Here is an 11,159-nt window from a genome sequence, read left to right as displayed (position 1 = left end):
GGTATCAAGTGGGAGGCACGCTGGCCCCTGGGGCTGGAGACCTGGGTTCCGCCCCTCGGGGCTGTACTGCCTGAGCCGCAGCACGTCTCTGACCTGCTCAGTAAAAGGGCACGCTGCTCACTCTATGCCTGGAGAACCTCACCAGAACCCTGTGGCTTCTGCATCCTCAGAGTGGACACACTGCCACTTGTCTCAGCCACTACCACGGAGACCTATTTGGGCCAGCCCGGCTGGGTGCCTGGGCCACAGGGAAGGGTCTGGGTGGCTTTCAGGGCAGTGTCCTGCGAGGGAAGCCTCGGGGAACCGCAGCCCCCGCTCTGGAGGCTGCAAGGCCTGGGTTGGGTGAGTTGGGGTCTGCAGGCCCCTCCCCAGCTCCTGGCCTGCACCCCACTCTTCCACCCACAGGCCCTTGGAGGGTCCCTTCTCAGCTCCTTCAAGGCTCTGCTCTAAAGCCACCTCCTCTGAGGAGCCTCCAGGCCGCTCCGCTTGGTACTGATGTGCTCTGTGGTCTTGCGGTCTCTATCACAACCTCAAACCTGGCTCGGCCTTCCTCCCGGCTGGGCTTGGGGTGCGGGGCCTCCGAGGGGTCCCGTGCTCTGGGTGAGTCCTCAGGCTGCGGTGCTGCGAGGGCGAGGCCTTGGCATTGGCGGGGAGGGGGCGGTGGCCCGAAGAGGAAGAGGGGGGACTGCCGAGGCCGGCCGAGCAGGGAACGCGGCGAGCCCAGCCCCCACCCGCGCCCCTCCAGGCCCCTTCGAGACTCAGTTCGCTCCCTGGGCCCCGGTGCCCCCTCCTCGGCGAGCCCCGGGGCGGGGCGGGGGCGGGACCTCGCGACGCTGACGTCACCCCGCCTATAAAGGGGCTCGGGCGCCACGGGCCGGCTTTGTAAAGCGCTGCTGAGGGTGAGCGCACGGCGGCGGCAGCTGAACAAAGGAGCAGGGCGCCGCCGCGGGGACCCACCACCGACCTCCCGGGCCGCGCCGGCCTCCCGCCCGCCGCCACCATGACCGCCAACGGCACGGCCGAGGCCCTGCAGATCCAGTTCGGTCTCATTAACTGCAGCAACAAGTACCTGACGGCCGAGACGTTCGGGTTCAAGGTGAATGCGTCGGCCAGCAGCCTGAAGAAGAAGCAGATCTGGACGCTGGAACAGCCGCCCGACGAGGCGGGCAGCGCAGCCGTGTGCCTGCGCAGCCACCTGGGCCGCTACCTGGCGGCGGACAAGGATGGCAACGTGACCTGCGAACACGAGGTGCCCAGTGCCGACTGCCGCTTTCTCATCGTGGCGCACGACGACGGCCGCTGGTCGCTGCAGTCCGAGGCGCACCGGCGCTACTTTGGCGGCACCGAGGACCGCCTGTCGTGCTTCGCTCAGACCGTGTCGCCGGCCGAGAAGTGGAGCGTGCACATCGCCATGCACCCCCAGGTCACCATCTACAGCCTGGCCCGCAAGCGCTACGCGCACCTGAGCGCGCGGCCGGCCGACGAGATCGCAGTGGACCGCGACGTGCCCTGGGGCGTCGACTCGCTCATCACGCTGGCCTTCCAGGACCAGCGCTACAGCTTGCAGACGGCCGACCACCGCTTCCTGCGCCACGACGGGCGCCTAGTGGCGCACCCCGAGCCCGCCACCGGCTACACGCTCGAGTTCCGCTCCGGCAAGGTGGCCTTCCGCGACTGCGAAGGCCGCTACCTGGCGCCGTCGGGGCCCAGCGGCACGCTCAAGGCGGGCAAGGCCACCAAGGTGGGCAAGGACGAGCTCTTCGCCCTGGAACAGAGCTGCGCCCAGGTCGTGCTGCAGGCGGCCAACGAGAGGAACGTGTCCACGCGCCAGGGTGAGTGGGGACGCCGTCCCCCGCCTCTCTGGGCCATGCACAAAGCGAACCCCACCCCAGTCCCCGCAGCCTCCCGCCCTTTCTCGCCCGCGGCGCCCCTGCAATCCCGAGCGACGCCCGGTGCGCCCCCGCTGGGCGCGCGGGCCACCCCACCCCACCGCGGGACCTGCGCTCCGATCCCCGGGAAGGGGCGAGGGGTGGGGCTTTGCCCATCCTTGGGTGCCGCTGCATAACCCCCACTCCGCCTTGATGTTGGGGCTCCTAGGCCGCGATTAGAGGCCGCCCCTTGTGCCACCCTCCGAACCCTCGGCCTGATCTGGGTCCTCCCTACGCGCGCAGATCCCTCCCTCGCATCCGCGGGCCTAGCCCGTGGGGAGGGACGCCCCTCGCCTGTTTCCTCGTGCCCCTCCCCCCGGCAGTGGGCCTTTGGCTCCAGGGCGGAGACTAGGGGTCGCAACAGGCGCGGGGCGCGCCCCCGCTCCATGAAGGCCGCCTTTCGCGGGCGGGATGGGGGTAGCCTTTGATCTCCGCAGGGTGCGCTTCCACCTCCCCTCCCTCCGGGCCTTTCTCCACCTCCGCTGGCTGCTGGGAGGGGTTGGCCTCTGCTGGAGGGGGGCGCCCAGTGTGTCTGCCCTTCCCCCCCAGCCCCTCCTCCCGCGTCCGCCCCGCGCTCGAGGCCGCGGCCTTTGTGAGCAGGGGGGCGGGCTCGTCGACAAAGCCCTCCCTCGCCCCCTTTGTCCTGCTCCTTCTCTGCAGATGGGAAAACCAGATGCGGCTGGGCGGGGGAGGGAATCGACTTTCTGCGGGTCCCCCCTGCTGAGGACCCCCCGCGCCGCCCCCAGGCCCAGTGCCCCGTCCGAAGCCGCCCCAGAAGGCGGCCTCCCTGCTCGCGCCCCAGCCCCGGGACGGCGTGGCGCGGATGGCGCCCCGCCAGGCACTCCGCCCCGCGCCCGTCGCGCGTCTCCTGGCCGGTACCCTCTGCTCTGCGGGAGACAGAGGGGTCTCAGCCTGAGCCCGGAGACCCCAGCCCGGCACCCTCGGGAAGCCCCCCTACCCTCGGTTGAACCCACCCCCAAGACTCCCGCCTGGAACAACTGGCTGCAACTCGATGCGTCCTCTCCCGGGGCCTCCCGCTGGCCTGGCCATTTCCTACTGGCCTGCGCGCCAGAAGTGAACCCTCCTCTTTCCCTTCTTAGACTCTCCCCGTAGGCGGCTTCTCTTCCTTCTGGCGCCCTCGCCCCTCCTTTGGGGGAACCTGTGGGTGTCTGGCTCCCCCAGCCGAGATGTTGGACCCCAGCCTCTGGAGATAGCTGGATGGGAGCCCAGTCATTGCCCAGCCCCCCCTCCCCACTTCCTTCTGACGGCCACCCTCCTGACCCGGCTCTGCCAAGGAGGTCGCAGCCCCGTGGCAGTTTCCTACCCGAGTGTGCTGATTGAAGTGGGCGGTATTTCCTCCATCCTACAGATGGGCAGGTTTAGGCCCAGAGAGGAGAAGCCATGTGCCCAAGGTCACACAGCAAGTAAGCAGCATGAAGAACTGGGTTTGACTCTAGAATGAGCTCTTATCTGGACCCCCTGATGCCTCCCAGCCTCTGGGGCACAGGTCCTCCCCTTTCCAGTCTCACACAGTACGAGGTGGGGCACGACTCCCCACCTATTCAGCAAACACTGAGCGCCTACCAAGTGAGACATGCTGAGGCCTGAGTGGTGAGCACATGGGCATCTCCTGGATCCTTCCCTGCTGAGCCCAATGTTCTTATTGGGACATGAGCAACATCCCAGAGGTGTCAAGCAAAGGTCTGGGGGTCCAGGAAGTACATGAGGGTCCCAGATTAGATGGGAGAGGTCCCTTTCTGAGGAGGACACTTGACCTGACCTGAGGATGAATAGAAAGTAGCATGTATCAGGTGTGTGGAACGGTGTTGCAGATACAGGGCACAGCTTGTGCAAAGGCCCCGAGGCAGGAAGGAGCAGGAAGCCCAGTGTGGCTGAAGAGAAGCTTGTGAGCTTGGTAGATGGGACTGGAACAGCCAGCAGGGCCACAGGACCTAAGTTGGGTGCTCATCAATGCAGGCATGCTCCATGCTTGCTGGGCTGCATCCAGCACCTGCCCTGGGGAAGGTGTGGCAGGAACGGGTGGCCCTGGCCCTAGCCCTTGGCGCCAGAAAGGAGCAGAGAGATCCTGGGGGTGTTTCTGGCAGGCACTGGTGAGCCTGGGCAAGTACCCTCTCCTCTCTAGTGAAGCTCGCTGGTGGTGTCATGGTGTGACTCCAGCTGATGGGGCGGGAGGAGACGGAAATTGCACCAGCAGAGCTGCTGGTTCATCTGTGCCTTTAAAGGGAAGAGAGCTTTGGGAGCCAAGAGTGGAGCTACACTGGCCTCAGAGTTTGGGGTCCTCATCTCGTTCTGATGTTGGCTGACCTCGGGTCTTCTTTGTGGGGTGGAGGATGACCAGAGGACCTGGAGCCGGCATGAGCTTGGGGGGTGTGTCTGCAGAGGCCATTTTGGACAGGCCTGCGTGGCAAGGAGGCTTCAGCTGTGCTTCCGACACATGTTGGGAAACGCCAGCCAGGAAGGAGGAGCATCCTGGGTTTAGCTGGCTGGGGGAAGTGAATCATCCTCCCCGTAGGCCTGCACAGGCTGGGCCTGGTGGGGGTGGGTTGCTCCCTGCTGAAGCTGCAGCAGCTTGCTCTCTGGCCTCAGTTTCCCTATTTGTAAAGGGCTCGCCCAGGGCTGCCCTGGGCACATTCTTTTTGGCCAGGCTGTGTTTCTGGGAGGAGGCCATCACAGCCTACATTAGAGGCAGGATCGGCCACAGGGCGTGGGGGTCCCAAGAGCTGATGTGACAAGGCAGATGGCACATGTCTATCCCAGGTCCTGGGAAATGCTGTAGCTGTGACCACACAGGTGAGGACATGGCTTGGGCAGGGATAGAGGATGGCAGGGCCACTGAGTGAGCAGTACTCATGCTACTTTGGAGCCTCACCTGCCCTGGGCTCCAGCCAGACCCTGGGCAGAGCTTCACCACACTTCCCACCTGGTCTCACAGCCTCTTTGCATCTGGCCAGCTGTGCCCTGGGGACTCCATGCTCAGGAAGTGCCCAATCCCAGCCGCTCGAAGGTGAGGCAGGCTGGCTGAGCAAGGGCTGGTCAAGCTGGGCTTTGCAGGATGTGTAAGAGTCCTCCTGATGCGGCAGGGCATTTCAGGCCCAGGGAACAGCTTGTGTAAGGACGGAGTAGGGATTTGAAGTGGTCAGGTAGTGGCAAGAGCTGACTGGGAAGAGGGCAGGGGAGGGGAGGCCACAGGTGCTTCTGGGCCCCCTCCCTTAAACTGAGTCGGGGTGGTGGAGAGTGCCTGCTTTGAGCAAGCCAGGGGAATATGCGGACTGCTAAGGCTGAGGGGGATGGGGACCATGGGGTGTGTTGGCAGGGAGGGGGTGCCCCCTCCAAGCCACCGTACAGGATGGCTCAGAGGCTGGAGATGGGGAAAGCCACGATGGGGAGGGACATGCCAGGGCCCGGTGTCTCAGTGGTGCTCCCTGGAGCGGGTTGGGGGGACGTGCCCATGGGCTCTGTTGAGCCCCCGCATCTCCTGCCTCCTCAGGGCTCCTGTGGGCCTGTGACTCAGGTTTTTTGTGCTGCTGTTGATGAAAAGAAAAATTCCGAAGAAAACCCTGTTCCCATAGTAACCGAGCTCTAATTAGAGACTCCAAGGCCCCACTCCAAGTGGGGCCTTTCCCATCTGGGCAGGGCCTTGGAGCCAGGAGGTACCCCACTGGAATGGGGAGGGGATACTCTTCCCACCCCTTCCTATTGCGGGCGGAAGACCTGGTGTCTACTTGGCACTGGGCTGCTAAATCCTTTCCATCTCAGACCGGGCCCTTTTGACAGGCAGAGAGGGAAACTAAGGCTGCGTGGGGGGAGGCACTCAAGGGCGCCTGGCCCCGGCTTTGCGTACCTTGCGGGCTGGCCTAGGCCTGTTTATCAAACCAGTTCCAGGACTGGACACACCCAGGCGGGACGGGGTCTGAGGGACTGAGCAGGTGGTGGTGGTTGTGTGGCCCTGGGGAGGTACCAGCCGCTGCAGAGCCTCCCTTTGTTCCTCGAAATAACTCTGGAATTGCTGGGAGGAGTCAAGCCTATGGTTGTCCACAGGAGCGCAGGGCTGGCTAAGCTCTCAGGAACCAAAGCCTCATTGAAAAGGAGCCCCTGCACTTGCTGTGTTTGTCCTCGGGCAGGCTGGCGAGCGCCTTGTTCACTGGCAAGCCTCTGTTATGTCAGGTAGGCTGGGCAGTGCTAGAGATCTGCCTGCCATTCGGGGCCCTTCCCTGCCCCCGTTGCCCCTCTTTCTGGGGAGCCCCCTCTGTCTTTTCTGCTGCCCAGGTGTGCCCGGTGGGGCTCCTCCTCGTCTGTGCTTTCCTTCCCATCAGCCGGCCTGCCACGTGTTGGGCAGGTGGTGCCATGTGGCTGGGCGAGGTCTGAGCAAGGATGGACCCCAGCCCCACATTGTGCTCCTGGGTGTGGCCTTAGGATGGTCGTCCTCTGGGTGGCTCGGGCATCCAGAAGGCCCAGCCCCTGCTGATCCTCGCCCTGTGCTTCACTGGGGCGTGATGGTGGATCGAGCTCACCTCTACCCCCGGGGCCTCAGTAGTCAGCAGATCCCTGACACTGTGGCTAAGGGGACCCAGGGGGCCTGGAGGGTCAAGCCCAAGCGTTGTGAGGGTCTGCTTCAGAGTGACCCGTGGAGGCCACATCCACCAGTCCACAGAGGGGAGGGAGGGTTGGGGAAGAGGGCATGGCAGGAGGCCTGAGTTTGCCCATCTCTCCTCCCGAGAGCCCTGGACCCCTAGCTTTCTCTCTGGGTGACCTTGGGCAAGGGCACCACCTCTCTGCCTCATTCTCCTTTGTGATGGATGGGGTGGCGCTGACATGGGACACGAGACCTGGTTAGCATGGGGCTGACACCTTTCAGGCCCTCTGGGTGGCGGCTGGAGAACTAAGAATGGGTCCTGGGGGAGGGCCTGGGGGTGCTCAGACCCCAGGCTCCGCCACCCACCAGCCTCTGCCACCCGCCAGCTTCATCTCATCTAAAAGAACACCTGCCGCCCGCCACTGATCCTGGCTTCAAAAGGCCTCAAGGCCCAACTCACCCTGCTGCTGAGGCTCTTAGGATCCATGGCGCTTGGGGATGTGAACTTGTTGGGACCAAAGATCCCCCTTCAGGTTTTATCTGGAGGAGCCCATACGGATGTGCAGAATGACATGGCTGCAGCTTGTGGGAGCAAGACTCTGGAAGCCACCCCCTTCACAGACGATTTAGGGACATGGAAACGTGTAAATGTGTTAGGCAGATCATTTGCAAATCAAGGTCTGTAGCATGCATGCACTTGCAGGTCAAGAAAATGCATATGTGAGCGCACGGGGAAAAGGCTAGGAGTGTGTGGTCACCCGCCGTTCACAGTGGCGTTCTGGGGGTGTGGTGGGCATGGGGGTGTGTGTGAATTCGCATTTATGAGTTTTCTAAATTCCCTGAAGGGAACGTGTGCTGTGACTCTCTTGACACGTATACAGAAGCAGGAAGGGTATCATGAACTACCCTATACCGAGTCCCCCAGCTGCAATATTCTGCCACACTAGCTCCCTGGCCCTTTATTCATTGCTTCTGGTTGTACTTAATGCAAATCCCTAACATCAGGGCGTTTCATCTCAAAATGTTTGTATCTCTAAAAAACAAGGCCATTTTCTTACATAATGACAACATGATTAACAATAATTAATCCATGCTCTCCAATCCTGGACCATGTTGAGAGTCTCCCAGTTGGTTCTACAATATCTTTTTTTTTTTTTTTTTTTTTTACAATATCTTTTTGCACTTGGTTTGTTGGAAGGTATTGCTTCTGTAATCAGAGAACGTGATGTGTAAATGGACCTAGCTGGCCTTGGCCCTTGACTTGTCCTGCCTGGGATCCTGGGTTCCGCCCTCTGACGTGAAGGCCAAGGGGTCTGAGCCACACTGTGGGGTCTCAGCAGCCCCCCGCTGTGTTGGTGTGTGCGGGCAGGGCTGAGGGTCAGCCAGCACTGGGGGGGCATGGGGGTCCCTGTACTAGCTGGAGGCTCTCCCCGCAGGTATGGACCTGTCGGCCAATCAGGACGAAGAGACCGACCAAGAGACTTTCCAGCTGGAGATCGACCGCGACACCAAAAAGTGCGCCTTCCGCACCCACTCGGGCAAGTACTGGACGCTGACGGCCACCGGGGGTGTGCAGTCCACTGCCTCCACCAAGTGAGTGCCCCGCTGCCCGCCTGTCACTGCCCGCACTCGCCCAGGCTGGCCTTCCTGTGGGGCGGCCTCGCCTGACCCTGTCCCGCCACCCCCAGGGATGCCAGCTGCTACTTTGACATTGAGTGGCGTGATCAGAGGATCATACTGCGCGCGTCCAACGGCAAGTTTGTGACGGCCAAGAAGAACGGCCAGCTGGCTGCCTCGGTGGAGACGGCAGGTAGCCACCTGGGGGCACACCTCAAGCCCTTGTTCCCTGGAGGGTCTAACTGTATGCCGTGGTCACTTAAGAACCCCACCCGAAGCCTGCCCCGTGCTGGGCATCCTCCCAAACTGGCACCACCCTGCCTCACCCTAGGGCTGGCATGCTGTGTGACCCGAGACTCCCGCTCTCCCTCTCTGAGCCACACCCTGGGTGTGGCACCCCCAACCCCATGAGGCTCACTTCTTTTCCACCTCCTGGGACAGGGGACTCGGAGCTCTTCCTCATGAAGCTGATCAACCGCCCCATCATCGTGTTCCGTGGCGAGCACGGCTTCATTGGCTGCCGCAAGGTCACAGGCACCCTGGACGCCAACCGCTCCAACTACGACGTCTTCCAGCTGGAGTTCAGAGACGGCGCCTACAACATCAAAGGCAGGTTCTCCTGTGGGCAGTGCTGGGTGGGGCCCCCTGGGCTCAGGGGGCCAATGTTGGACACAGAGAGCAAACCCCTGCCCCACTTGAGCCTGGCTTTGGGGCTCGGCTTGGCCACCCTGTGATGTGGCTTGGGCCAGGCCCCATCTGGACACCAGAGGCTGTAGGCTGGGGGGTAGCCCCTTCCCCTCTTGTCTGTACAGGAGGGAGATGTCCGGCCCACCCCAGATAGAGCTAGAGAGGGAGACGGGATTCTGGAAAGGCTGGGCAGGGGAGGGGTCACACACGAGTTGTGGGACCAAAATTCTGGTGGGAGGCGGGGGAAGGGACTCCAGTCCAGCATGGGCCGGAGGCTTGGGTGGATGTCACAGACCCCCGCCCCGCCCCATTCTGGAAGCCATGACTGGAGGGTGGGGAGCGGAGCTCAGGCAGGGCCTGATGGGGCCCCCCTTGGCCCTGCTCCAGACTCCACAGGCAAGTACTGGATGGTGGGCAACGACTCCTCCGTCACCAGCAGCAGCGACAGCCCTGTGGACTTCTTCTTCGAGTTCTGTGACTACAACAAGGTGGCCATCAAGGTGGGCGGGCACTACCTGAAGGGGGACCACGCGGGGGTCCTGAAGGCCTGCGCGGACACCATCGACCCCACCACGCTGTGGGAGTACTAGGGCCCCGCCGCCGGCAGCCCCCTCCCCACCCTGCCCCACCCGCCCTGCTAACTCTCTTCTCCAGGTGGGCTCTGCTGTGGGTGGCGAGCCCCTTGCCTTTCAAACTGGAAACCCAGAGCAAACGGTGCCCTCACCTGTTGTCCCACATGGTCTCCCCTGGGCAGGTCAGAGGCTGTGACCTGGTCCTTGGAGGGATTTCACATCCCTCCGCCCTCTCTTCTCTGCCCTGGGCGAGGCTGGAACTTCTTTCTTCTGACCTCAGACAACTCTGAGCCTTATTTCCCCGAAGAGGCCGAGGAGGAGTGGGGGGCTTGGAGGCCTTCCCGAGCTCCTGGGAGCGGCGGGGCGTGTAACTGGAATCTCCTGTCCCCTCCTGAACCTCCCCCTCCCCCATTTCCCGGGAGCCAAGCTCTTGCCCCAGGCCTGTTGGTGGCCCCCCTGGAGCGCCATCCCTGTGTTGTCAGGAGGACAGCTGGTGGACAGGACGGGGCTGGCTCCAGGCCCCTGTGAGTGGAGCAGGCCTGGTTTGGTGGCCGCCCGGGCCTGGCCACTGCACACACATCCTGCTGTGGTCCGGGGGTCCTGCTCCTGTCTCTTTTCTTTCACTCTGGCCTGACTGGAAGCAAAAAATGACCAAATCAGTAACTTTTTTCTTTTCAGTGAAATGTTATTGCTGGGGGAGCCCCAGGCGAGCCTGGTTGTAGCCATGAGTGGTCTTCAAGGGGTCTTGGTAGGGGGGTGGTGTTGACGGCATCTCCGGGCCTCAGTGCCCTCTGCCCACTAGTGGTGGGGTAGGTGGGGTGCCTCCCTGAATCCAGAACCTGCCTCCACCTTCCCAGGGGGTTCTCACCGGCCCCCTCCCTCCCATGTGCCTGGGCCCCAGGCCTGTGTCCCCACCTGGTGGTGCTGGGCCCTTCACCGCCTCAGCCAGGGCCCCTGGTATGATCGGTGCTCCTCTTCTGACTGGACTCCCGGGTCTTGGTGGGATGAAGCTGGGCGTTGCCCTCAGCCGGGAGCCCCGTGGAAGCCCCCTGGTCGCTGGCTCCTAGCCCCGCCCCTGCCAGTTCCCTTCCCCTCTGGTTAGTGTCCACCATGCATCTCACTCTGGGTGTCTTGGTCTTTTATTTTTTGTAAGTGTCATTTGTATAACTCTAAATGCCCATGATAGTAGCTTCAGACTGGAAAGAGCAAAATAAAGTTAACGCAAGTCTGCGCCCCTGAGGTTGCGTGTGTGTGTGTGTGTGGGGGCGGGATGAAGGCAGGTGGGAGGGGTGGGCCTGGGAACCCTCCTGCAGGTTTCTGAGTTAGAGGTCAGGCCCACACAAATCAGCAGAGCGAACTTCCTCCTGCCTTGGCAGGTGTGCGTTGACTAGAGCTTGGAGGTACGGGGCCTGGGTGCTCCCTTTCCATACTGCAAGGGGCTTTGTGTGCATCCATCCACACCCCACCACAGCAGGCTTGGGCCCCTTGGGACCTGGATGTGCTGTCTGGGCGCCCTTGGAGGACAGGCCCGGATAGAGGTGGGCACAGGCCCTGGGAGAAGTCAGCTGGATGAGCTAAGCTTGGAGTCCAGGGTGGATACCTTCATGAGAACAGGACCCCTAGGCCCAACTTGGGGAGGAAGGGAGGCACTTCTCTATTTGGCAGATAAGCTGAGGAAGTTTCCAACCTCAAGGGGGGAACCTGGGTCCTAAGCCCACCCTGCGGGCGTGGCCCCTGGCAGAGCTCCAGGTGGTCAGCCCT

General features: G+C 62.7%; 1 protein-coding gene across 1 annotated transcript; it reads left to right on the top strand.

Moving 5' to 3' along the window:
* The first annotated feature begins 884 nt into the window (after nucleotides 1-884).
* Nucleotides 885-10,637, top strand: FSCN1 (fascin actin-bundling protein 1). Its single transcript, XM_081257871.1, has 5 exons — nucleotides 885-1,832; nucleotides 7,959-8,115; nucleotides 8,211-8,332; nucleotides 8,581-8,748; nucleotides 9,214-10,637. The coding sequence occupies exons 1-5, from the start codon at nucleotides 1,001-1,003 to the stop codon at nucleotides 9,414-9,416; spliced, it is 1,482 nt and encodes a 493-aa protein (XP_081113997.1). The 5' UTR covers nucleotides 885-1,000; the 3' UTR covers nucleotides 9,417-10,637.
* The last annotated feature ends 522 nt before the right edge of the window (nucleotides 10,638-11,159 follow it).

The sequence above is a fragment of the Mesoplodon bidens genome, assembly GCF_964165515.1.
Source record: "Mesoplodon bidens genome assembly, chromosome: 15".
NCBI lineage: Eukaryota > Metazoa > Chordata > Mammalia > Artiodactyla > Ziphiidae > Mesoplodon > Mesoplodon bidens.
This window is presented reverse-complemented; position numbering and strand designations above follow the sequence as displayed.

Coding starts and splice junctions, on each gene's coding strand:
- FSCN1 (XM_081257871.1), top strand. CDS start 1,001: ATGACCGCCAACGGCACGGCCGAGGCCCTGCAGATCCAGTTCGGTCTC. Junction 1,833..7,958: donor GAACGTGTCCACGCGCCAGG/GTGAGTGGGGAC, acceptor CTCTCCCCGCAG/GTATGGACCTGTCGGCCAAT. Junction 8,749..9,213: donor CGGCGCCTACAACATCAAAG/GCAGGTTCTCCT, acceptor GCCCTGCTCCAG/ACTCCACAGGCAAGTACTGG.